At 43.0% G+C, this 26,522-nt stretch overlaps 1 protein-coding gene across 22 annotated transcripts in view; it reads right to left on the reverse strand.

Moving 5' to 3' along the window:
• The window catches only part of FHOD3 (formin homology 2 domain containing 3), a 455,279-nt gene that overhangs the window by 130,190 nt on the left and 298,567 nt on the right, over positions 1–26,522 (reverse strand). For all 22 annotated transcript variants that reach the window (XM_070513157.1, XM_070513160.1, XM_070513168.1 and 19 more), the window contains 2 exons: positions 25,176–25,319; positions 11,800–12,038 (listed from right to left, as the gene is read on the reverse strand). In XM_070513157.1, coding sequence (XP_070369258.1) covers positions 11,800–12,038; positions 25,176–25,319 — 383 coding nt within the window. The remainder of the gene's footprint in view (positions 1–11,799; positions 12,039–25,175; positions 25,320–26,522) is intronic.

A 26,522-nucleotide genomic window follows, 5' to 3' on the forward strand; every position in this document is an offset into this window, starting at 1 on the left:
TTTGGGCTCAGCCTGGTCCAGGAGGATGGTCCCAGGAGACCCAGCAGAGAGGGCTACTGTTTCTCCAATGTGTGAACACATTGCCAATAGCATTCTCCAGCCTAGTGATCCTCACCCTTGTGATATATTATTTGAAAATGTGAATGCTCAGGCCCTAACTTCAGGAATTGTATTTAACTATTTTGGGGTAAGGACTGAACACGGGTTATTTCAGAACCCCACAGGGGTGAGAACCACTATACTAGTCCAAGCTACCCAGGTCTTTTTCAGCAGCTCTGCATCAATAGCCACCACCCAGTGTCCCTGGCCCACTCTCCCTCACTTCCAATCTGATCCCCACCAGGCAGACAGGTACCTCTGACCTGCTTACTGGGCGACCTCATCTCACCTCCAAGCCACCTCTCTGTCCCTCTCTACCCTCCTTAATCTTGTCTCTTGAGACTCCTATTTCATACCCAGGTACACCAGGTCATTTCCTCCCTCGGCCCAGGGAGCACATCTTGTCCTTCAGGATTCAGTCTAAATGCCTGAGGAGGCTTCTTGGACCATCCCCATTCCACCATCCTCTTTTCTAAAGAATCTTTTAAAATTACTATTTAATTACAGGAATCCATACTCCCTTTGAAAAAGTCTACTTTTCAAGGTACTACTGATAAAAATGCAGTCCCTTTGACCAGAGGTAACCACTGTTATAAATTTAGTGGGTAAATTTCCAGATTTAAAAAAATTTAAATATATATTATTCTACAATCTTTTGATACAGCAATTGATGCGACACGTATGTTGGTCCTTCTGGTATGGGGCATTTCTTAAAAGCCCTGCTTGCATTCCTCCCTACGGCTATTCCATGTTTTACTTACCTAGCCAATCCCCAATTCTTTGCTGTTACAAGTGATGTTGTAATGACAATCTCTGCACACATTCTTGTGCACTTCTGCAAGTTCTCCTCAAGAGCATATCCTTATACCCCTGTTACACTTTATCACACAGACCAGTTTGCTCCCTTCCAAAGCCCTCTTCCAAAGCTACAGACGTTTACTTGCTGCAGTATTTATGTGCGTACTGTCTTATGATGTTGGAAGCTTCCTAAGGCTCATGTTTACCATTGCAGCTCAAAATCAAGAATGTGGCAGGCACAAGAAAATATGAACTGAATGAATAATGCAGGAATGAATGTGATTTTTCTCTCCTTTAGCCCATGAGCTCGTAATTCCTGACTTAACAAACTCAGGGCCACAATCATCACATAAAGTTCATAAAATGTCAATACTGATGAAGAAGTCTATCAACATAAGGTCACTGTGAAATAACATGCTCAGTATTGGGGTTTCTCTTCTAGTGATTAGGTGGCTTGCTCATCTATTTATGGACGTGAGCTATCATGGATGTGGAACTAAGGCCCTGGCACGTTTTGACAAACACAAAGGCACTTCACTCTTGTTTCGTGATTTTTCCCCCCATTTCATGATCAAAATTATTCACCCTTCTATTTGAAAGGCAATTTTACAGAGCTTATTATAGGTGAAAAAAATATAAACAAAGAAAAGTATCTTCTCAAGGCCAGTAAGTCAGTATTCATTCCACTTCAGACAGCAGCATGCCATTGGCATGAAGTCATGACACCCTCCATCCCACTCACCCTCTCCCATCCCAAGACCTCCGGGAGACAAATGCCTGCATGCAGCAGGCCCTGACTGGCCACTTCCTTGTGGGGGCTCATCTCAAGTCAATGTTTAATCCCTTGTTTATAAAACCAGAACTGCATGGCTAGAGGGAAAAAAAAACCCTTAAGAATATTATTATTTCTCTGGGGCAAAGTAAATACTATTAATTGAGTATTCCTGAAGTGTGATATAATTGTCTCTGAAGTCCTCGCTGAGTTACTGTGTCTTTGGTGGATCTATCAGGTGGATCAAAAGGCACTTAGGATGCCGATGCCAGTCCCAAATGTGCCCAGCTTCCTTGGGTTCTGCAGGGCACGTGCAGAGGGCAAGGGGCAGGCTTCACTCTTCTTTGCTTGGTTCTGCCTCCCAGGGATGTCTCCAGGGAAAGAAGGCTCTACTGGGAGAGCTGCAGTCACTCATTGACTCTAGTTATTTAACTAACTCTGTGCAGAGCGTTCTCATGCTAAGCCCTTCGCATGGTTCATTCCTTTAATCCTCACAGGAATTGCTGAGGTAGGTACTATTATTACCCCATTCATAGATCAGGAGGTGAGGCACAGAGAGGTTAAGGAGTTTCCCCCGAGTTACACAGCTAGTAAGCCAGGATGTGAACTCAAGGAGTCCAATTCTAGCATCCAAGTTCCCAACCACTATGCTATGCTACCTCTGCCATGATCATTTCTTTGTGGCTGGAAAAAAGAAGCCTCTTCTATTTAAGGACTAGAAGAAGTCATTAATTCTCCCTTCTTTCAGATTCTTTCCTGAATATCAATATCTCTTCTCATTGTATTCATGTGCACAGGGACTCTGCCAGCTCTCCCGCAGCCCATCCCACGAAAGCCCCATTCCACGAGGAGGAAAATCAACAACACCTTGATATAGGGCACCATGAGACATACTTGGACACGACTGTAGCCGACATTAATTCTGATCAGTTTCTGAAACAAACACTATCGCAGTTAGAAATAAGTATTTTTTCAACATGAATATGATGCTTCTTTAATGACTATCAGCTTGCTGAGCACATAGTGTGAGACAAGAATGACATTAGGCCAGGTCTCTCTTTCTTTGGGCCTCCCCTCTTCAATTTCCACACCTATTCCCACAGGGCTCCCTTGCAGCCTGCTTTACCAGCTTCACCTCTGCCCAGTCTCTCTTTTTTGCTGTGTCAGATTTGGCCTTTTCAACCTACATTTTCAGGGTTTTATTTCCCTGTTCATTCAACACTCATCAGTGAAGAGTTACTGCCAGGCTCCCTGCACAGACCCTTGTCAAGCAAAGACAATCTCACTCCTCCTTCCATGACTGGATTCCATCAGCTCAGCTGTATCATCATTAGAAAGGCCCTGCTCCATTTCCAAAGGGATTCTGGGAATTGCATGGGATATAAAGAGAGAGATGCTTACTCTCCAGAAGGACCACCCACACTCATCCCTGCACCAACTGTCACAGAAAATCAAGCTCTTCCAGAAAGGGCTGTGAACATTCAGAACACAGATGGGAAGGTGGGCATTACAGGAAATTTGGCATTTGCACAGGTCAAGGGGAGGCAGGGTTGACCCTGAAAGAAGAACATTCCCAATGCAAGTCAAAGATCCAACTAGAAACAAGAACATGTCCTTCTCTTTGAAGAGTGTTCACCAGCACTTTCTCAGTAAATGGCTGTCTCTTCCTGAAACACCCCACCAAGTAAGCCCACCTTAGCTTGACAAACATTCACCCTTGAATTTCAAGGTTCATTGACTTAGAAAGTAAGTGATCTTCTCGGTTTCAGAATTTAATGAGATGGTGATTTTACGCCTTCCTTTTCAGGGCTTTATCTATTCACTTCTCTGCTCATTCAGTTTATGGCATCTAAGTCCAGACTTCAACCCTCACCCATATGTACCTGAGTTTCTGAAGTGCCTATCCAACTGACTATGAGAAGTTCTACTTGTGATCCACAGATGCCTCAAACTTAAAATGCCCAAAGCTTACTGAGTGGCCTTACCGCCAGCCCAAGACCCTGTCAGTGGCTGACTGGGAATCACTCCAGTCTCCTTCCTCTTTCTCACCACAATCCAGTCACCATCCTACAAATGACGCCCTTCCTGCATCCCGTCACTTCCTCTACTTGCTATTCTTCCTGCCACTGGCTGAGTCGGGTCCTCTCCACCTCTCCCCGCACTGTTGCAACAGCCCTCACCACTCTCCCTGTGTGCAATGTGCTCTCTTCCATTGCACTCTGCACTCTTCAGAGTGGTCTTGGCTGAAACACAGCCCTGATCTCACTTCTTCACTTAAAATTCATCAGTCGCTCTGTTCAGTTTTAAGGATAAAATTTTGCCTATTTCTTCAGAACCTAGAAAGATCCCCAAATTTAATTCAGCAAAGTCCAAACCCCGAAGAAATCTGCAATCTGGTCACAGAGAATCTTCAAGAAACCAGAAATCCTGCTCCAGAAATCAGAAGGAGCTTTGCAAAGCAACTTCCTCCTCACGTCTCAATGCCTCTGCCTTTTCTTGATGTAAGTTCTTCCAGCTCCAAGCTCACTCCCCTTTCTCTCCCCGTCTTCCCCTCCTGTCCACCCTTCGTTATTCAATACTCAGGAAACAAGGAAGAGCCTCTTGGACACTAAACAGTAAATCTGAATCACTGGCTATATTCCAATCATACCTACCTCGGGAGGTCACATCCCTCGTTGGTGAACCTCATTTATAATGAATCATTTACCATCAGATAAATCTTTCCAAGTAGCTACTTGCTGCTCATGGTACCAGTGGTTATTAACCTGATTGTTGTGAAATCCTCTAGTGTGTTTATGCCAGTGCACAGAATCTTCTCTCCAGTTCATGTCCATATTTATTTAACAATTATCTTCTTCAATACAACAATATCCGGGAAAGCCCCATGGCATGGAGTGACTATAATAATAAGAACACAGAGCTAAGCACACATTTGTGCTGCCTCTCTTAATTCGCCTACCCCCACTATTAAAGAGGTATCATCATTGGGAGGTTGCAGTGGAGGAGTCTGTGGCCAAGCCTGGCGAGGAGGCGAGGTCTGTGGCTGCAAACACCACACCTTTCCTCTCAATGACCTCAGCTTCTGCTCCTGTGTGCACGTGGCCAAACCTTCCTCTGGGATCCAGGACTGAGAGGGTTACCTGAGTTGTAGATTTTGTGGGTTAACACCAATTATATAACACCTACTAGGTGCACGATATATTTTTTTCTTGCAAATTGATTGCTTATTGCCAACTGCTTCCAAGAAAGACAGAGCTAGGGACTAGCCTGTTTTTCTGCTGCAGACCCTGCAGCTAACTGGAGAATGAATTCTGTGACTCCTGGCAATGAAGTCCTGTGGACAAGGGCATGAGACAGACAAGAGAACAACGCACTGCCCTAGAACTCAGCATCCAAACATGCCTCCTTCCTGTCAAAATACAGGCAGATGAGCTCACCCACCCTGCACGGTTCCATAATTAGGCTCCCCCATTTGCTCACTGGTTCCTGTGGCTGGTGGAGAGGGGCCAACATCCTTTCCTACTCCTGCAGGAAAAAGGAAAACAACACCCTCTCCAATTGCCTCTTCCAGCTCCTACCCTGGAGGCTCAGCCCCAAGGCTTGGCTCCCTCTTCCTACCACCCACTGGGCCATTAATTGGTGAACTTCAGCTATGAGCCCCAAAAGGTGAGGACAGCTTAGCCTCCAATAATTGATAGGTAACTGTGGCTTCCTCTCAACCACGAGTTCCTGTTCTCTATATCTTCTTTCCTTCTCCCATCACTAAGCTTATGGTTAGTCAATTTTGATTAACTGGGAAGGCTTATTCCAATCTTGTACTTATTGCTCTGACATTTTCAGAACTCCTCTTTAGAAACTGTCTTCAGTGCCAATTTATGAGAAAAACAAGCAAATCAGTATGATTATTTCGGGATCAAAATAAACAGGGACTATAAACAAAATAGCCCATTATGATTATCAAGTTCCAGTAAACATTTACTCTGAATGATTTTTTGCTTTCTCAACAAATCTAATGCATCCTCGAAAGAGAAAAACTTGTTACTACCGCATGCGTTCTACAGGTCCAGAGACTAGAGCCAGGGATGTTGGGTTCTGAGTGCAGACTCTGGACTAGGACGGTCTGGGTTCAAACCCAGTTGTGCCACTTACCGCCTGTGAGATGTGGGGCAAGTTCTTTAACCTCTCTGTGCCTCAGTTTCCTCATCTGTAAAATGGGAAGGATACTACCACCTTCTTCATGGAAATTACAATACATGTAAAATTGCTTGGCACAAGAGCCAATACAAAGTTAAGTGCTCCATAAATGCTGGCTCCTGCTATCATTACTGGTACTGTCACTTACCTCCTAGAGAGTGAAGGAAAAATAACAAACCATTCACCTAGGACGATACAGAGAGGCTGCAGTTAGAAAGAGGACACACTTTCCTGAGTGAGGGTGACACCTAAAAGCTGCACAGGAAAAAAACTAACAAACGACTCTATAATAATATATTTTATGCACACATCAAGAGACACCATAAATTACAATATATTTAAAAGATATGGAGAAAATATTTGTGACATAGTCATCTAAAAGTTAATATTGGGAATGGCCCTGTGGTGTAGTGGTTAAATTTGGCACACTCCACTTTGGCAACCGGGTTCATGGGTTTGGGTCCCAGGCACAGACCTACACCACTCATAAACCATGCTGAGGCGGTGACCCACACACAAAATAGATGAGGATTGGCACAGATGTTAGCTCAGGGCTAATCTTCCTCAAGCAAAAAAAGAGGAAGATTGGCAACATATCTTAGCTCAGGGTGAATCTTCCTCACCGAAAAAGAAAAAAGTTAATATCTATAAAGTATAAAGAATACATATATTCTCTCTGATTTGTATCTGAAAATTTCCATATTAAACATAGAGTAGCTATACATCAATTAAAATAGACAAACCATTCAGGAGACAAATGAGCCAAGGGTATAAACAGGAAATACTCAGAAAAGGAAATGTCAGCAGCCAACACAGCAATGAAAGATGAACAACCTCAGTAGTAATAAAAAAACACAAATTAAAATGCCGAGGCACCACATCTCACTTTTCAGAATCACAAAACTTCTGAAAAGCTCCTAACATCCAGTTTCGGTGATGGTGTGGGAAAACGGTCAATCACATGCTGACTGTGGAACAGCACACTGGCATAGCCTTTGAGAGAGCAACGCAGTGACATCAATATTTAAAATCTAAGTATCCTCTGATCCAGAATTCCACTTCTAAGAATCTCTCCTAAAAGAATGCTAACATACACGCACAAACACATTTGTGTGTGTGTGTTCATTACAGAAAGTTTGGTACTAGGAAAAAATTGTCATCAAGCCATAGCAAAATGAATGAAGGCATTATGGTATTACAATATATCCATATAATGGAACACTAAAAATTAACTAAGCCAATAATTTTTTTTAAATGTACTTACTTAGAAACTCTGGAAGTAATAATATAGAAAGAAGGCAACATGCATTTGATAATTGGTTACTAACTGCCAAGTACTCAGTGTACTTGTTTTATTTCTACAGAATCACCAAGAAAAGGTAGGCTAATAAAATAGTGAACAGTTAATTCTTTGTTGTGGGGGGCTGTTTGGGGCATTGTAGAACGTTTAGCAGCATCCCTGGACGCTACCCACTAGATGCAAATAGCACTCCCCACCTCAGGTATGACAACCAAAAATGTATCAAGACATTGCCCAAGTCCTGAGGGACAAAATCACCTCTGGTTGAGAACGACTGCCTTAGGGGACCACTGGGACTGATCCCAGCCTGCCTCCATGTCCCTGAGCAGCCCAACCTTTCCTGGACTCATCACAAGGCCCCTGTGTCCCCACAGGCTCTGTATGTCCCCTAGTCTGATTCATCTCCTGCCCTCTCCAACCCCCATTCTTCCACTGTGCCCTGGGAACTCATGAGCAGCCATCAGCAAAATCCCCTCTAGTCTCCACCTCTTCATGGAATATTCCTTGCTTTAACCCTAAACTTTAAGGACGTTATTCTCTACAGCCCTCTTATATGGCACAATGGATTCTTCTCTCATATCCCACATACTCCTCTTTGCCAATTCCAGACCATTTTCCTCCCAACCTCCCTCAAGAAACTCAGCCTCTGAGAACAGGGGTTGGCAAACTACAGCCTGTGAGTCAAATCTGGCCCACCACCTGTTTTTGTACCGTCTGTCAACTAAGAATGGTTTTAACATTTTTAAATGCTTGGGAAAAAAATTCAAAAGAATATTTCATGACATTTAAATTTCAAATCTCAGTGTCCATAAATAAAGTTTCACTGGAATGTAGCCATGCTCATTTGCTTACCTGCTGTCTGTGACTGCTTTTATGCTACAAAGGCAGAATTCAGTTGAGTAGTTGCAACAGAGACGGTCTCACCTACAAAGCTTAACATATTTACTATCTGGCCCTTGACAAAGTTTCCAACCTCTGCCTTTGAGGCACGTGGCAGCAGTCTGTACCATCCACTCCCAACCAGTTATCATCATCTACCACCCGCCAGGTCACACTTCCACGTGTACGAAGATAGACACACAACTGAAAGCTGGATGGCACAACCGCTAATATTAGTGACTCAATGACATTCAAAATTACCTCTATGGGTTGGAATGTTGTGTGGAAATCAACAGGATGAACTCTAAATTTCATATATTAAGTTCCACACAATGTTCATTATCTGAAAGACCGACATACAGAGCAGAAAGAAGACCTGGTGTGTGTTGACAGAGACAAGAACCGGGATGAACAGAGTAACGTTAGGGGGAAATTGTATCCATATAACGGAATGCTGAGCAACAAGAGAGCTATAACACTATGGAACAAATTTAGGTCAGATGACTTTCCTAACAAGCAGAAAAGTTCAAGAATAGAATGAAATGCCTCAGGGAGGAGAATGTCCGGGCCTGGAAGTGCACAGTAAGGGCTCCTGCTCTGGGCTAGACAACCTTGAAGACTTTTTAGTACTAAATTATATACTATTACAATATAACCAGAGACACTGGTTCTTTTGCTGATTATATGCTAAAAATAATTTTTTGGCAAAAAATGAAAGTGCCAACATTTTTCTTTCTTCTGATCAAATCTGTACATTTAAGTGCAAAGATGAAACTCATACGGCACACACAATCACAAAGACAATTTTAGGTGACAGATGACCAATAAACTCGCACATTATTTGGTAAATGCTCCATGTGGAGTTTTATTTCTTCAGAAGCCAAAGCAAAGCAATGTGAGTTGAGAGTCATTAGTCCTTGGAACTAAAGCACATAGCCTAGCAGGCCTAAGACTCTAAGGAGACTCGGAGACTGTCTCCTTTTCACCTCTCTTTGTATTTTTATATTTACCTCAACAAAAATACACCTACATGGTATATAAGTCAAATTCCCTCCCTAAAAAGTCAGAAGTGCAAATCTCACTCAGTGAATACGCTTAGTAATGGTTGGTTGGGAAGTGGTTTTGTATGACTCAGACACTCAGAGGCAGAGGCCAAAGACTTGCATTTAACCCATGGCTCAGTCCCCCAGTCCTGCAATTTGTCACAAGGCACCCAGTCCCTGATGGTTTTCTCACTTGTAAAGCAAAGATAATGACACTTGTCCTGCCTGGATCCTCCAGAGGGTCATGGTGAAAATTAAATTCAAATAATGTAAATTCATCTGAGTGCAGAGTGCCATATACATTCTAGGATGACATGAATCTCTTTCTAACATACTGCTATCTTCTCTTCAAAAGCATGGGCATTGGTTGGGTCACAGAGTTAAATTCCTCACGTGCGGTGTATGCAGGCATGTTGCTATAAGTTAGCAATACATAGGGCCAGAATGTTCACGTAGATGAAGAGTAATCTAGGTCAGGCATGCTTCTGTGTCTTTCAAGGTCTACAGGGAATGGAACACAATGAACGACTGGATTCTAAGGTAATGTTTCAAGGCACAGATGTGGAGCAGGTGACTAAGCTATGCTCGCAGGGATCATTCCCCGTTTGGCTTCTCGTCACCCCTTCCCGCCATCTCACTCCTACCTCTGCCAAAACTGTACTGTTGCTTTAGGGCCACAGGGCAAAATCCTTCCAAGAGGCTTCATGAATGAAACCACTTCATAATCATCAATCTGTAGAATGTTATCTGTCTTTACAAGCTGGAAAGTGTATTTTTCTCAAATAAATGCTAAGACATTTACATTAAAATAATAATTTCAGTAAAATTAAAAATCAGTCCTATTTGAAAAGATTGAGACAGTAGCATTCAGAGCATCTGTGGCCTCTTGTTCCAGATCCTACCAAGCCCAGTGTCTTGAAACTGTGAACTGTGCCCAGGATGGTCCACTCCACTGTTGTTACCTTTGCCAACAGATCACAAAGCATTGCCACCTGAACTCACAACATTAAGGACCTTCAAAAGGCATAACAGCAAGAAACAGAACAGAAACAAACACCACGTAAGTCAGACAGAGCAAAAGAACACTGGGTGCTGCTGACAAGGTCTCCTAACTCCCACCCTCAGCATCTCTGGTGATTTTAAATACAGATTTTTCAGCCCATTGCATACACCTCCCTCAACTCTCTCCATGTTAATATCTCAAGCCATTAGCTAGAAGCAGCGCTAGAGAGAGCTTCAAGCACTGCCTGAATTACTTGAAGATCTTAGATCACAAAGTGCAATGTTCACGTTAGATGTTCTCATTTCTCAGCCTGTTTAGAAGTTCTGGTCTCCTTTTCTCTAAAATAGAGCTTGTTACACACAGACTTTTAGGAAGAGAAAAACCTGTAGATGGAGGGCTATGTGGTAGAAAGGGTGTCAACATGGACAGTACTTTGCACATCACTCTCAGATTGATGCCCTCCTCCTCCTTCTGTAATTGCAGGCCCCCAGCGACATGGGCTAGTTCATATTCCCAGGATTCTATAAGTAGCAGACTGCTCAGGGTACTTCTCAGCAGTGGTGGGGGTCGGCGTTCCCTGAGGGATGGAGAGGAAGGGACACATCTTGATCACTCTCTGAAGGCCATCCAACACATTCTGAGTTAAGTTCTTCTTCACTATGCAACCTCCTGACCTTTATTTGGCTCCCAGGTGGATCTGCATGATGGGGGGAAAATGCTCCAGGCAAATGATATGAGCAGGGCTCCCACCTTGCCTGCCACAGGAGGAGGTGCACTGGCAATCTGGTGTATCACTCAGCCCTGGTGGACCCGGCTGGCATGGACGAGTCCACAGAGCCTCATTATCTTAGCGGACTGACAGCATCCATTTGGGAAGATAGAGCTGGACCCAGACCCCAGAGCAGCGTGACCATCCTTTTGCTGCACTTGTTTTTTATGGAACCACTTCTGAGTTCCTACAGATTTTGTCAAACTTTATATTTTGAATATATATAATTTCTCATGGGATTGTCAATCTTCCTATTTCTTCCTTTCTACTTTCCTCAGTCTTACTTTTGCCTAGCCCAGATGTGAGGTTCATAAGAACAAAGATCATACCTTTTCCATTTATATATCTTCACAGCTTCAAATAGTCCTGGCCCATAACAGTCACTTAATAAAAATGTTTGCTGTATGACTGAATGAATAAATGATGGCATCCATATTTACTGAAATTTCTATATAGACATATATAATTATCTATTTTATATTTATACATATTTTAAACTTATATGGTTTTGTTCATTTAACTCAACCTCAACTATATATTGTCATCAGTATCTCAAGAAAATACAATCTCACATTTATGTGGCGGCATACCATTTATTTCTAGGCTAAAGTTTTGTGTTTTGAATTCTTTTCCATTTGACAAAGCCCAGCTTTTCTGAAGAGATATTAATGGAGATATTAGATAATATAAAAATACAAGTGGGTGAAGAAGAGTTCATGAGGTTAGTAAGATCAAATGTGTACATGTCACCAGTGCCACCCTGCCCTGGGAAGGTATGGGAACTGGGGATGGGGTTTTAACGGTAGAGAAGGGGCAGAGAGCAAGTAGGCTGGGTTGTGTGGCCAGTGGGGCGCGGAGAGTAGCCAGCACCAATGGGGTTAGGGCCTCCCTCCCGCTTTTGGGTATCCTTTCACCCATTCCCGCTGCTGCGTTAATGCTTACTTTTCACTGAGATCTCGCACTTGGCTGGGTTTCAGGGCGGGAGGTGACTGGGGGCAGGGACTGGTGGGAGCCGACGGAGGACTCTTGATGTTCTGTACCGAGTGCCTGCGGCTCCGCCTGCGGTCCAGGCCCCGGTGCTCGCCCCCGCCGCTGGAGCATACGCTGGCCCTCCTCCGGTCCCGGCACCCGCTGGGAGGTGGCTCCGCTGTCTCGTCACCATCTTCGTGCCGAAGGGCGACCTGAAAAAGCAGAGAGTGCCCAGTGCAACGTCAGACTTGACATCCTTTCACAGCCTCTAGGTGTGACTTTGCATTTCAGCCTCACTCTAATGAGGATTTAACACTGTTTTCCCACCCTGTGGCCTCTGCTTCTCCGCGAGGTCTTCACAACCATGCGCCTCCCAAGCACCGTCTGCAAACTTAAAGGGGCTTACTTACCATGGTACATATTTCCCAATCAAATGGATAAGAAGAGATCAAAAGATGTCATGCGTAGGTCTGAGAAATATTTTGTAATCAGATGGGATCTTTACTCTGGAGCCCAGCATTGCCCTTTCTGGGGCACATCTCTCCTGGGCGACTCTTTACTCTTCTCTGGTGCAGGAGTCGGAGTCCCTCCTAAAGCCCGTTGGCAGGAAGCCCTGAAGCTCCTGATCATTCCTAAGCTTGCATTCTCAGCAAGGCTGCTCAGAAGAGCAGGGCAAGGATTCTGGTCAGAAGCGAGAGCCACAAGATCCAGGGCAGCAGAGCTGCCTCATGCACAGATCTTTTTGGGAAGCCTAGTGCTGCAGAATGTACTACCTGATTCCAGAATCTGGGCACAATGCTCTGCTCTCAGGCCACCCCCAGCAGCCTGGTCTCAGGGCTAGGGGTACAGCCTGTAGTTATACTAGACAACTCGCGTATGCAAGTCACAAAAATATATACCAGAAACAGACTTGACCTCTAGAATAAAGTTTTAAAAAAATTTCCTCTTAGAAGTGATGCATACTTGCACAGAAGAATAATTGGCTTACACTTTGCCACTTTGGCTTTCATGTGAAAACCTTAGCCAACTGGCACCACACTCCCCCAAACCCGGCCCTCTCCCAAGGATATCTAGTCCTGCTCCTAGCTGATGGCCTCTCCAGAGGCCCAGCTCCACCATCTCTTGATCTCGCCCTAGCCTGGATCCTACCCCGTGGCTTTCTCACCTCACATTAACCCCAACCATCTGTGCTTCTGCATGGCTCTCCTCCTCATCCGTGCTCATTCTTCTCAGCCGTAGGCTATACTCATCGGTACCTCCAGCTTCTTTAATTTTTTCATGCCTACCTTCTCTAAAAATAGACAGTAAGAAGAACACAAGTGGTTGACTGGACCTTTGTGTGTATGCTGACTGTGCCACTAATGAACCAGGTGTGACCTGCTGCAAATTACTTGCCCTCTCTCTAGCCCACCAAATGAGGATAAAAGTATTGCATTTGTAGGTTTGTGGTAAGAATAACTTATATAAAGATAATTTATGTAAAGTAGCTAGGGTAGGGTCTTCTCTGTGGCTGGGACTCAATAAATATGACTATCCTTTCCCAATCTATGCCCTCAGATGAAGGGGCCTAGCATGCCCACAAATTCCTCCATCACACAGTACTGGTAGGTCAGGCCACCTTGCAGCCCAGATGAGCCAGGCCCAACCAAGTCCAGCAGTCTCTCTGACTTGGCAACCAAGGAGTCACACAGTCCCACATACTCAAAGGTGCAAGTTCTCCAGCCTTGTGGGTGCTCTTGGTCACATTTCATCACTCAGTCCTGACATATGAGAGAATGGAGAAGTAATATAAAGATCCAGATAGTAACCACACTATATGGCTTTAGCATCACCTATCTACTGAAAACCTGGCTACTGCAAACCAGTGGTCCCCTATGCCCAAAGTTTTGACCCCTATGTTCATCTAACAAGATGAGCTTGGCTGAGTCAAGGCCAGGTTGGCCACGCTCATCCAGGTTCACAGGCATGAGCACCTGGGACACATGGCTGACTTCACAGGAGGGCATCCACCCTTTATTTGCTTCATCTCCAGTTTCCTCCAGCTCCAGCTTCTGGATAAGATCAATTTAGTGAAAACTCTTCTATCTATGTGCCAGATACATTTTATAACAAACTCTCAGAGACATGAAGACAATTTAATAATATTGTGACTATTTTGTTCCCCTGAATTTATTAGTGAGACATAATTTGGGGATGGTTGAGGTAGGAACTGATAAGAGTTCAGAAAAATCTTTATTGTTATAAAGTCTCACTAGAAAGTCTATTTTTTAAGGGTCCCCTCTCCAGTATAACTGCCAGAACTAAGAAAGAAATTATACATTTGGCTAATCACATTTATCTTCTCAACTTTACCACTTTGAATGGCATTTTTCTGGGGAAAGTTCAAGAGAGATTATGCACCTAACCAAGGACAGTATTTCTAGCCAATTACTTTTTCTTCATTTTTAGATATAAAAATTCTAGACCATTCGAACTCATTCTGACCTAAGGTATTGATTCTGCTTCTTATTAAGCACACATTCGGAATGATAAGATTAGTGCCTAAAGTGGAGTTCAGATATCTCTAGTTCCTTGTCTAACCTCAGAGATCCAAGGATCAAGTAGCATTCCGCGCATAGTTCTTTTCAGAGAGGCACACCGAGTGTGCACAAAGTGAAATCCACTTTAACTGCCTTTTGTCAAGGAAGAGAAAGACACTCAGAAAGTTTAAATGAAAGAAAAAGCTGAAAAAATTATCACAGTGACACTATAAAATGGAATTCAGTGGGGGCTTGCTAAAGTTCAGGTCCTCAACAAAACATCTATCTCCTTAAAAAAAGAAAAGAGTGCATGGAGGGGGTGAATGGGGCACAGAATCTCAGTAGATCCACTGGCAGCCTCAGGCTTGGCCGTCAGGAACAGGGTAACATGAAATCTGGGGCTGGTGTTCACTCACGGTTTTGTTTTTACAAGAAGAATCCTAGACTCACCAGTGTCTGCTGATGACAGGAAGCGATGCTTCACTGTCACAGACAGGACTACAGTGGCAGCTCCAAACCCTCAGATTCTAGGGAGCACTACAGATTGGAGTCAGGAACATTAAGAGCTGGAAACACCTGGAGAGAACAACAGCACCTCCCACGAGATGTTCAGACTGACTCTGTGGTGTCAGATGTACTCAACTACAAGCCTGATGAGTGTGCTCTACAGGAACCCAAGGTGAGGTCAATCCTGTCCTGAAAGATCTCTAATCTTGGCCAAATGATAGTGATTCATGTGCTGGACCCCTTGTCAAATACCTTCTAACTCCTTTAACTAAGTGTAGAACGCTCTTTATAAACTAAAAGCCAGATGAGGAGCAAGCAGTTTCCAGAACCCAGGGCTGATTGCTTACACATACTACAGAAAGCAGTTAGGAGCAGCTCAGGGTAGCATCTGTGACAAGTGCCACCTGCCTTTGAGGCCACTGAGTGATGTGAACATTCTTTTTAACTTTTTATTGTAGAAATTTTCAAACATACACAAAGTATGGAGAAGAGTATAAAGACTATGATGTCCTCGTCACCCACAATAGTTCAGCAATTATCAACCCTGGCCAATCTTGTCTTATTTATACTCTATTCCCTGCCCTTGATCCCACAGCCAGATTTTTTTTAAGGTAAATCCCAGATCATATTATTTCATCTGTAAATATTTCAGTATTTTCTTAAAAGATAAGGATTTCTAAAAACTATAACCACCATACCTCTGTCCCACTTAAAATGGTTTCTTAATATCATCAAATATCTAACAATCTGAACATTCATGATGGAAGTCAAAAGCTATTAACATTTCTTTGAGTTTGTAACATTATATTACCACCAACATCCATGACAGGCAGCCATCTTTACATAATAGATACCATCCTTTTTCATATTGCTATCCCACATGGTCTTTTTAATTCATACCTATGTAACTTGATTCCATTTCTAGGTGAAGTAGATGCCAGTGCTAGTACCATTTCAAGAAGGAACTATGTTGACAACAGGTGCTGACAGACTGTTACAGTGCCAGGCTCCCAGAGAATCATGCTTCCCTGTTTACTCACCCTTGTGTAGCCCCCTTCTACACTGAGTCTAGGATTTTCCATATGACTTGCTTTGGCCAATGGGATATCAGCAAACACAATGCAAATAGAGGCTTGAAAAGTGTTTGTTTATTGGGACTTGCCCTTCTGAGATGCTGCTACCATGTGAAGAAGTAGGCTAGACTGCAAAAGACACAAGGCCCAGCCAACAGCCAGCACTAAATGCCAAACCAGGTAAATAAGGCCATCTTAGACCATTCAGCCCCAGTCCAGGCATCAGATAACATCACCTACATGGGAATCTCTCCGCTGAACCAGGCCCAAATTTCTGACCCACAGAATCATAAGCAATACTTGCTGTTTTAGGCCACTAAGTTTTTGGTGTATTTGTTATGCAGTAAGAGCTAATTGATACACATATTTTTTTTCTCACATATGACAAAGAAGGATCGTAAGAGATTGGATCTATTGGTTAACTATTCTTACAAGTACCAATTACCCCTCACCCCCAGTCTTCAGTCTTAAGATGCCTTTCCCATTACCAGGACCACATTTGCAAAATCAAAAGTCAGAACATATGATCTGACAAAAGATATTTTGATTCATGAATTTATGTATTTGAAAAATCATATGAAGCTATAAAAATTCAAATGAATTTAATTAAACATGGATTAAATCACCTTTCTGAAATGGAATTAAATTACATGGAGTTGGGCCTGTCCCCAGAAAGTCCAGGACATATGGTCACCAGACGTCCTCCACTATTAGGAAAAATTCTAGAGCCCAACCAAGTTCTCTGCAATTGCTTGAAAACATTCATCGTCTTTTGTGAGGAAAATATTGGCTCTGCTTATAGGCCTCCCCGCTGCCCCTACATATACTCAACTTAGTTGTCCTGTGGCAGTAAATACTTTTTAAAACTGCATTAATTTTCAGAAAGGAATTAAAATCCTGCCTCTGCCTGGTGTCTAAAGCATGCAGGTGTCACCTTGAGTTATTCTTCAGGGCACCTTCCCCCTGAGGTGGCTCCTTTCTGATTAAATCATGGCCTTCCTTCAACCCAGCATCTGGCAAACACTGTCATAAAATGTGAAGATATTTAAGAGAGATCTTTATTCTAGCACTTACTGAACTTCTATTCTGGGCAGGTGCACTGCTGTTCTTGGGGCTCGAGAGAGGAATGAGACATATGACATGGAGTAGCTCAGAGGAAAACAGACAGGCAGGTACACCCTGAGGACTGGTCCATCAGAGGTGTGGAGATAGGCAAGTGCTCTTCCTTGGCTGGGAACAAGGTGTGGGGACAAGCAGCAGGAGCTCCTTTGACCTTGCCAAGGATGCCTCGTGGAAGAGGGGACATGTGAGGCGACTCCTGCAGGAGGAGCAGGAGTCTGCCAACTTGAGAATGAAAAGGAAAAACATTCTAGGCAAAGAAAAGAGAATGGATAAAGGAAAGCTCCCTAAAGACCTGCCTTTCAAGTCCAAGAAACAAGAGAAGCTGAGTATGGCTGAAACTTCAGAGACATCTTAGGAACGCGGGAGACAAGGCCACAGGGGCATGACGGCCACAGACTGTGTAGGCTCTTGTACCAACTCAAGGCATTTGGGCTTCATCCTGCTGACCGCGAAAAGCATTTCCATTCACTCACTCATCACTGTTGTTTGTTTTTTCAGCAGAGGAATGGCATACTCAGATCTGACTTTCAGGAGGGTCACCTGGTTTTCAGCTGCAGAAAGTTAGGAAAGGGGAGAGAGCAGAGACAGCCCCCATGGGATGCAGCTCCCCCAGGATGCCCATCTCTCCAGGCTCTGCTCACACTGCTCTCCCTGCCCCTCCAGCCACCTGCCAAGCCAGAGAGCTCCAGTGCTCTTCCTTCCATCACTGTCTCCTTTAGGCCATCACTTCAGATGAGCCTTCCTTGCCCCAGCCTCAGTTTCTCGCCCCCACCTCACCCCGTGTCTTTTCTTTCTAGACATGCTCACAGTCTCGGATTCTTGGCTTATCCATGTACTGCAATCCATCAGAATGTGCACTCCCTCAGGGAAGTGGCCTTGTCTGTCTCATTCACTGCTGTATCCCTGGAGCTTAGAATAGAGCCTGTCACATAGTAGGTGCTCAATAAAGTTCTGTTGACTGAACAAATTCACAGGGGAGCAAATGAACAAGGAGATATCTCAATAATCCAGGTAGGAAACGATGAGGGCCGGAGCTAGGGGATGACAATGGGAATGGAGAAGGAAGTGCAGTGTTCAGCAGTGAGACTCCTAAGTATGGGCACAGAGGAAAAAGAAGCATCTAGGACAGCTCCAGGTTTGTAACTTGGGAGATTCTGCTTTTTGTGGAAGTGGAGACATGAACAGATTGTGCAGGGTTTTTGTTGGGGTCATGGGAGGAAAATCAAGGTGCAGTTGGGGTGGCGGCATGTCGTCTGCAGCTTCCAGGTGGCCATGTCCCATAAAGTCAGAACTCCCCCAGCACGTTCTATGTCTCTCTGTGCCATCAGATTTAGCTGCTGGGGGAATCGGCTATCTGCTTGTTTTAGACTACAGAATGAAAGTTCCTTGGGGTAGGGACAGATCTTCTTTTTCTATATTTTCATACCTAGCAGAATATGTGACATATAATGGGCTCCAATGAATGAATGAAATATAAGACAACAAGCAGGCAGAGGGGCAGGCAGCCATAGGCCTTGGTGGAAATCTCAGGGTCAAGATATCAGACAGCAGCCTCCAAGGCTGCTGAACTCACTGTGCAAATCACAGGGCCAGCCAGGTAGACTGAGAGTGGAGGTCTGATAAGGAAACCTCAACAGTGACAGGGAGGAGACAGAGAAGAAGGATCCAGGGGAGGGCACTGAGGAGAAACAATCAGAGAAGTACCCTGGAGACACCCATCGACATGGCTACCAGGAGTACGTTGTCCAGGAACAATATATAAGTGTGCTCTCATGACTGTCAGCGTCCTTTTTATGATGCTAGCCTAACAGTGATGTCTAAACTGATAAAGACGGCATACAAAAATGAGGAAGGGGGGAGGAAGAGGAGCCCAATCTTACTTATGAACACTTGTGTAAAAATCCTAAACAAATTAGTATCAAATAGAATTCCAACAGCATAATTGTAAAAAAGAACACATCATGACAAGTGGGTTATATTCCAAGAATGCAAGGATGGTTAAAGGATGAAAAGAAATGAATTAAATATCGAACTCAAAAACCTATAAAAAGAATAGCAAAGTAAACCAAAAGAAAGTAAAAGAAGGACGCTATAAAGATAAAAATGTATTGAGTTACAAAACAGAAAAGCAGTGTAAATCACAAATAAATCAAAATTATTATTTGAAAAAAAAACCCAACAAAATAGACAAACCACTAGTTAATCCAGAGAACAATGGAAGAAATTGCAAACATAAAAGGTAAAAAATAACAATGGGAAAGTAACTACTGAAACAGAGAAAATTAAAAACATTCGTAAGAGATTATTTACATATTTCTTTGCTAATGACTTTAAAAATCCAGATGAAATGGGTAACTTCCTAGGAAACTATCATTTTGCAAAATTGATCCCAGTAAAGACAGGAAGTCTAAACAGATCAATTTCCACAGAAAAACATATAGTTACCAAAGATCTCCTGTCCCCCAACACACACACACAAGATCATAGACCCATATAATTTCCCAGGGAAGTCTATAAAACCATCAAAGACCAGATAGAAAGAAGAAAAACTTCTAAATATTTTTACAAAGTAAGAATAAAACTAATACCTAAACGGAGGAAGTATTGCACACATACACAAAGAAAAGTACAAGCACACTCAGAGTAACACTGTTTATCATGGCAACAGAACTGTAAACCAGCCAACATCCATTAAGAGAAGAGCAGATAGGGGCTGGCCCCGTGGCCGAGTGGTTAAGTTCACTCGCTCGGCTGCAGGCGGCCCAGTGTTTCGTTGGTTCGAATCCTGGGCGCGGACATGGCACTGCTCATCAAACCACGCTGAGGCAGCGTCCCGCATGCCACAACTAGAAGGACCCACAACGAAGAATATACAACTATGTACTGGGGGGCTTTGGGGAGAAAAAGGGAAAAAATAAAATCTTTAAAAATAAAAAAAGAGAAGAGCAGATAAATAAATCATGCTATATTCATCAGCAGTAAAAATGAACAAACTAGAATGCCACATAACAACATGGGTAGGTCTCAAAAACATTAAGCCAAAGAGAAAATGGTAGGAGGATACAAATGAGACAATTCCATTTATAAAAAGTTTGAAAGCAGACACAATTAAACAATATGTTGTTTAGGGATACAGACTAGGATGAAGGAGTTAAAGCAGCTGGGCTGTGACCTCTCCCTCCTTTTCTGGGGAAAGAAAGAAAGCAAGTAACCCATCGACTCTCTTGTAAATATGCTAATAACTAGACTACCTAATAAACAGACTAATGATATTTGCTAAAATGAGAGTTCTTGTTTCTGGAATGCCCTTAGCAGGATGTTCGTGGCTAAGCATTACTTACAGTAAATAAACACAGAATTCATGAGTTTATGAGCTATGACTCCCTGGGATACGTAATAGCGATGTTTCATAACTGAATGCTACTCGCTGGGCCAGGTGACTGTGAGTCTCACCTGAAGACCTTGTCTGTTGTTCTGGGTCAGAGAGCACATGTCGGATGCATGAAGAAAGGACCTGGGGACTCACAAGGGATGTCCCAGATCTCTTGCTGCTTCTTTGCACTGATATAGCCTATATTCTCAAAATTATTAGCATAGCTAGATACGAGGCAAGATCTCTCATTTATCAACTCTGATTTGATAATCTGATTCTTCGTGTTAACTCACATAATAAGCTATTTTCAGGTAAAATTATAAAGAGAATAGTGCTGGTGGGTAGTGGGATGACACCAGAGAGGGCTACAAAGGACACTTCCAAGCTATGGGCAATGTTCTAGTTCTTAAAGCTAGCACACGAGTGTATTAGTCAGGGTTCTCCAAGAAATAGAATAGGAGATATATGGGGACTTCTTATAAGGATTTGGCTCACACAATTATGGAGGCTGAGAAATCCCAAGATCTGCAGTCCAAAGGCCTGAGAACCAGGAGAACCAATGGTGTAAGTTCCCGTCAGAGTCCAGGGGCAGGAAGAAACCGACGCCCTCGCTCAAGCCCATCAGGTAGAGAATACGAATTCTCCCTTCACAGCCTTTTGTTCTATTCAGGCCTTCAACAGATTGGGTGAGGCCCTCCCACACTGGGGAGGGCAATCTACCTTTCTCTGTCTACCAATTTGAATGTTAATCGCATCCAGAAACACCCTCACAGACACACCTGAACAATGTTTGGCCAAATACATGGGCATCTAGTGATCCAGTCAAGCTGACACATTTGTTCTTTAAATGACATGTCTAGCTACTTTGCAAATGATGTATACTTGATGCAAAAATAGTAAGCAAATGCAATTTGACCAAAGGAAGATAGTGAACACACAGCAACTTTTGAAAACTTTGGCATGAAGAGAAATAGGGACATGGGGAGGTAGCTTGAGAGTCAGGTAGGCTGGAGAGAAGGTGTGCCCTGAAACAGGAAGTAGTTTCCTGGAGTAGGTACAGAGGCTATTTTTCAAAACTCTCACCTATTGGTTCACTTATGGAAAATTCACCTGCATCACACTCTGTTCTGGATATACACTGACCACACAGAATCTAAAGCTGCGATCCTATAAGCCCCTAGTTGAGCAGACTCTTGGAGATGGGCGTCCAAATGGGAAAAGGAAGTAAGGAAGGGGAGATGTCTGTACTGACACAAGTCTATCTTCTGCCTTCATGCAAGCCAACTGTCTTTGGTCTCTTCCTTCTCCATCTTTAGTATTCTTAGTTTATCCTATTTTTTAGGAGCCCTAAGAACATACCCCTCCACCACCCAACACCACCTGTCAGTGAAAATGAAAAACAAAAGTCTGAGCAGATAATTGGGTAAGTGAGGCTTGGCTAGAGGAGAAGATACCCAGAGCAAGGTCACAAAAAGCTGGCCAGCTGTGGAAAGCTTTAAACTCTGACAGCAAATATCTCTAGTTCAGTTCCCTCTGATTTCTCCTAAGAGCATATAAAGATAATTCTGTTCTGTTTCTCAACTTGTCACTTATTATGATGGTAACTTTTAGGAAATAGTGAGTTACATGTCAGTCTCTTTACTTATAGCCAGTGAAGATCACAATGGAGTCATTTAGCTGGGAAATAGCTTTCTTAAGACTGTAGCTGTGCACAAAAATTTGTGAATAAAGTTGTTCATTATAACAGCATTTATAATTGAAAAAACTTTGGAAATAATCTAAATCTGAAAAAACAGAGGACTGAAAAAACAGAGGTTATGTGTTATGGTACATGCAAATAGACAGAATAATATGTTCCTCATAAAATTTAGTTCTTGAAGTTCTAAGGACAAAAGAAAATGGTTCTAACACATTTACTAATAAAAGATTCAGTACACTGAATCTTGTATAAACCATATATAGACTATTATCTCCATAGTTAAGAACAGACACCTACATATACAAAAAAGGCTAGAAAAACAGACCAACATGTTAACCACGGTTAGTAATAAAACCATGGGTGATTTTTTTCTCTTATACTTTCTGGTATTTTTCCAAATATTCTTCAATGAGTACATATTATTTTTATAAGTGGAAGAAGGAAAGATTTAAAAATATATATCACTATGAATAAGGATGAATAAGACTGATCCGTTAGGTCAGAAGTACAACAGTACAACTCATAGAATGAGAAAAAAACATTAAAATTTATATTGATAAGGATCTAGTATCCAGAATATATAAAGAATTCTTACAACTCAACAGTAACAAAACAACCCAATTTAAAAATGGCTAAAGGATCTGAATAGACCTTTCTCCACCAAAAATGTACAAATGGCCAATAGGCACATGGAAAGGTGCTCAACATCATTAATCACCAGAGAAATATAAATCAAACCCAAAATGTGTACCATTTCACACCCACTGGGATGGCTATAATAAAAAAAATGGACACTAATAAGCATTGAGGAGGATGTAGAGAAAATGGAACCCTCAGTACATAGCTGGTGGGAAGGTAAAATGGTACAGCCACTTTGGAAAACAGTCTGACAGTTCCTCAAACAGCTAAACACAGAGTCACCATATGACCAGCAATTCCACAACTAGGTATATACCCAAGAGAATTGAAAACATATGTCCACACAGAAACTTGTACACAAATGTTCATAGCAGCATTATTCATAATAGCCAAAAGATGGAAATAACCCAAATGTCCATCAACTGATAAACAGATACACAAAATGTGGTACATCCATACAACGGAATATCAGCACCAAAAAGAACAAAGTACTGATACGTGCTACAACATGGATGAACCTTGAAAACATGTGGCCACAAAGACCACATGTTGTATGGTTCTACTATATGAAATGTCTAGAAAAGGCAAATCTACAGAAAGAGAGAGTAGATTAGTGGTTTGGGGATATGAGGTATGGAGGACAGGGAGGAATGAGGAGTGTCTGCTAATAGGTATGGGGTTTGTTTTGGGGGTAATGAAAACATTCTGGAATATGATAGTGGTGATGGTTACACAACCTTGTGAAAATTCTAAAAACCATTGAACGTTATACTTTCAAATGGTTAATTTTGTGGTATGTGAATGACATCTGGGGGGAAAAACTCTGAAAAAAAAAGTGGAATGCCACTGATGGAATGTCCTCAGGGATAGCCTGGCTCATGCCATTATTATGGGCAAGCTCGGGCCTATAAGGAATAAAGGAATTAAGCTTTCCTGATCAAAGTCACACCACCCAAGAGAAAATACATCTCCAGATTCTGCCTCCCAACCAGCCAAAGGAGGAAACTGGGATGATGAGGATCAGTAAAAAGGAATATCATTTGCTGCTCATGAAATGTTCTCTAACCTTCACTGAGAGTTCAGACAATAGCTACATCAGATAAGTAACTTTAATAAGAGGGGGGCATTTGGCCTAAAATTAACCCACAGAGAACAGTTTGAACTCAAATCAACAGTCCATAAAACCATGACACATAACCCAAAGCAAGGCTAGCTCCATGGGCATATGACCTGTGCAATTGTACAGGGCTCCATGCTCACACTAGGCAGGGCTCTGTGCTTGGTTTAATGATCTGCTTTCACCATCCTGAAATTTTTATTAGTTTTGTCTTTAAACTTGTGTTTTATAAGTGAAGTCCAATGGGACAAAGGAGCATGTGCACAAGCAGACGAAATAGGTGCAATATGCATGTCTGCCCTTCCTCGCGCCCATGAGTGCAGAGGGCTGGTAGACCCACGTTATGCGGGAGTTCAGTGAGACTCGAAGTTAGCACAAACAAAGTGTGCTACACCTGTGACTGAGCATCCACTTACGACTGACAGCCTGGAGACCATGCTTTCCATGCACATCAGAACTTGCTTTGAATGCAGACAGAGCGCAACCCAAGGGTCCCATTATCTCCTTTCCTACCTATGTTACTTTCCCGCATTAGCCAACCACATGTGGTGAAATAACACAGAAAAAATGAAAAGATAGGGCAGCCTACAGTTCCTTTCCTTGTCAGCCTTCCTTACTCATCAGTAAGTTGAAGGTACAGTGTTGATGGAATGAACAGGTATCAAGAAGTGAAGTAAAAACAGCTGAGTTCCTGTTGTACAGAGTTTCCACTGTTCCAGTAAGAGCAAAATACATAAGCATGGAGGAGCTACAAACACAAATGGGGTAATTTTTCTGATTCTGCATACAAGTTAAACGCTCTTATATTTATATTTTAAACTGGCATTGCACAATATAAAGATGAACAGTAAAATTGATGCTAACACTTTTACATTTTAATATTGCTTTCCTTACGACGACGTTAAACGGCAAATAAAAAATACCATAACGAGGTGGGAGACTGTAAAAGAAAGTAAAAAGTCGTTTAGTATGTTTAACAGCACTTTTTCCCTGCATTTTCATGTTGCACTGAGCCCTGCAAATTATGTAGCCAGCCCTGCCTGAAGCTCTGCCACTTCAAGTACAAGAAATGCGATCTGTCTGTCTGTCTGTCTGTTACCCTGAACGGAAGTGCTGCTGACAGAACGCATGCTCCTTCAAATAAAATAGCAATAAATCAATCAATAAGCAAGCAAGCTACTGAGTTTCTGCTAGATCCGGGGTTCTCACACTTGCGTGTGCATCAGAATCACCTGGAAGCTTGTGCGACCCAGACTGCGGGGCCCGGCCGCAGAGTTTCTGATTCAGCAGGTCTGGTTACCTCATAAATGTTCAACTGCTCCACTAAGTCCAGGTCAGTCCCTTTCTTGTTCAGGTGCCGCTGGGACACGGCCGCAATGCCCAGCTCCTCCAGGCAGTCCACCACATCGTAGAAGGTGTCTTGGTCTGGCAATCCTGACAACGTCTGGACAGAGAGAACAGGACACAGACATGTCTTAGGAGACTGTCTCAAGGCTCTTGAGGCATTTTTTGCATGGTAGCCAGTGGCTACAACTATGACAATATGGGACAAAGCAAGACAGATGACAAGTTCATTTGAGAAAAACTCCTTTAGTGTGGTAAGCAGAATGAACCCCAAGATACCATCCCCTCGCGTACAGGTGCTGTATAATCCCCTCCCCTTGAGTGTAGACAGGACACTCCCATGACTAGGTTACATTATACGACAAAGGTGAAGAGATATTTACAGATGCCAATAAGGTCCCAAATCAGCTGACTTTGAGTTAATCAAAGGGAAGATTATCCTGGGTGGGCCTGAACTAATCAGGTGAGCCACTTAAAAGAGGCTGAGGCCTTTCCTGAGCTCAGAGACTAGAAGAGAGATTATCCTGCTGGCCTGGAAGAAGCAACAAGCCATCATGAGTCCTACAGCTGCAAGGAAATGAAGTCTGCCAACAACCACAGAAGCTTGGGAGAGGATCCCAAGCCTCAGATGAGACTCTGGCCCTGGTCAACACCTCGACTGCAGCCTTGTGAGACTGAGCAAAAGACGCAGCAAGGCGGTATCTGGACCCTGACCCACGGAAACAGGGAGATGATAAGTCTGTGTTGTTTTAAGCTGCTAAATTTGTGGTAAGTTGTTACATGGTGATAGAAAACTAACATGCTCAGTGATTAGAAACTTGTGTTAAGATCAATCTACCAACAGCTGGCGTTGTAATGATGTAATGACTCCCTTTTCTTTCAATTTGGTAGGCCTGCCCCTTGGACTATGAAACTTAGGAAAACAAGAGAAATTTCATAAAGCAGCATCCCGGAGGCAGAAAGACAACCCAGGAAAGAACAAGCAGGCTTCTCTATGAATTCCACCTCTCTTAAAAGAAGGAGGGGATCTCAGATAAGACCTCTGCTCAAAACTGGAAGGACCCTTGAGGTGATTTACTACAAGCCCCTTACATAAATGAGGGAGATGAAGGCAGGGAGGGAAGGAATGAGCCTGACTAACAGGCAGTTTCTGAAGACCTGGGGTTCACCCTGCGCTCAGGGCTTTTGTTCTAGCCTTGCTCCTTGGACACTCATGCCTTCCACACAAATTATTCTGGCCTGGCATTTCAGACACAGGTCTTTACTCCCCATTTATTTTACTACCTTCGCATTTCTAAGAACC

Source organism: Equus asinus, chromosome 7 (genome assembly GCF_041296235.1).
Source record: "Equus asinus isolate D_3611 breed Donkey chromosome 7, EquAss-T2T_v2, whole genome shotgun sequence".
Lineage (NCBI taxonomy): Eukaryota > Metazoa > Chordata > Mammalia > Perissodactyla > Equidae > Equus > Equus asinus.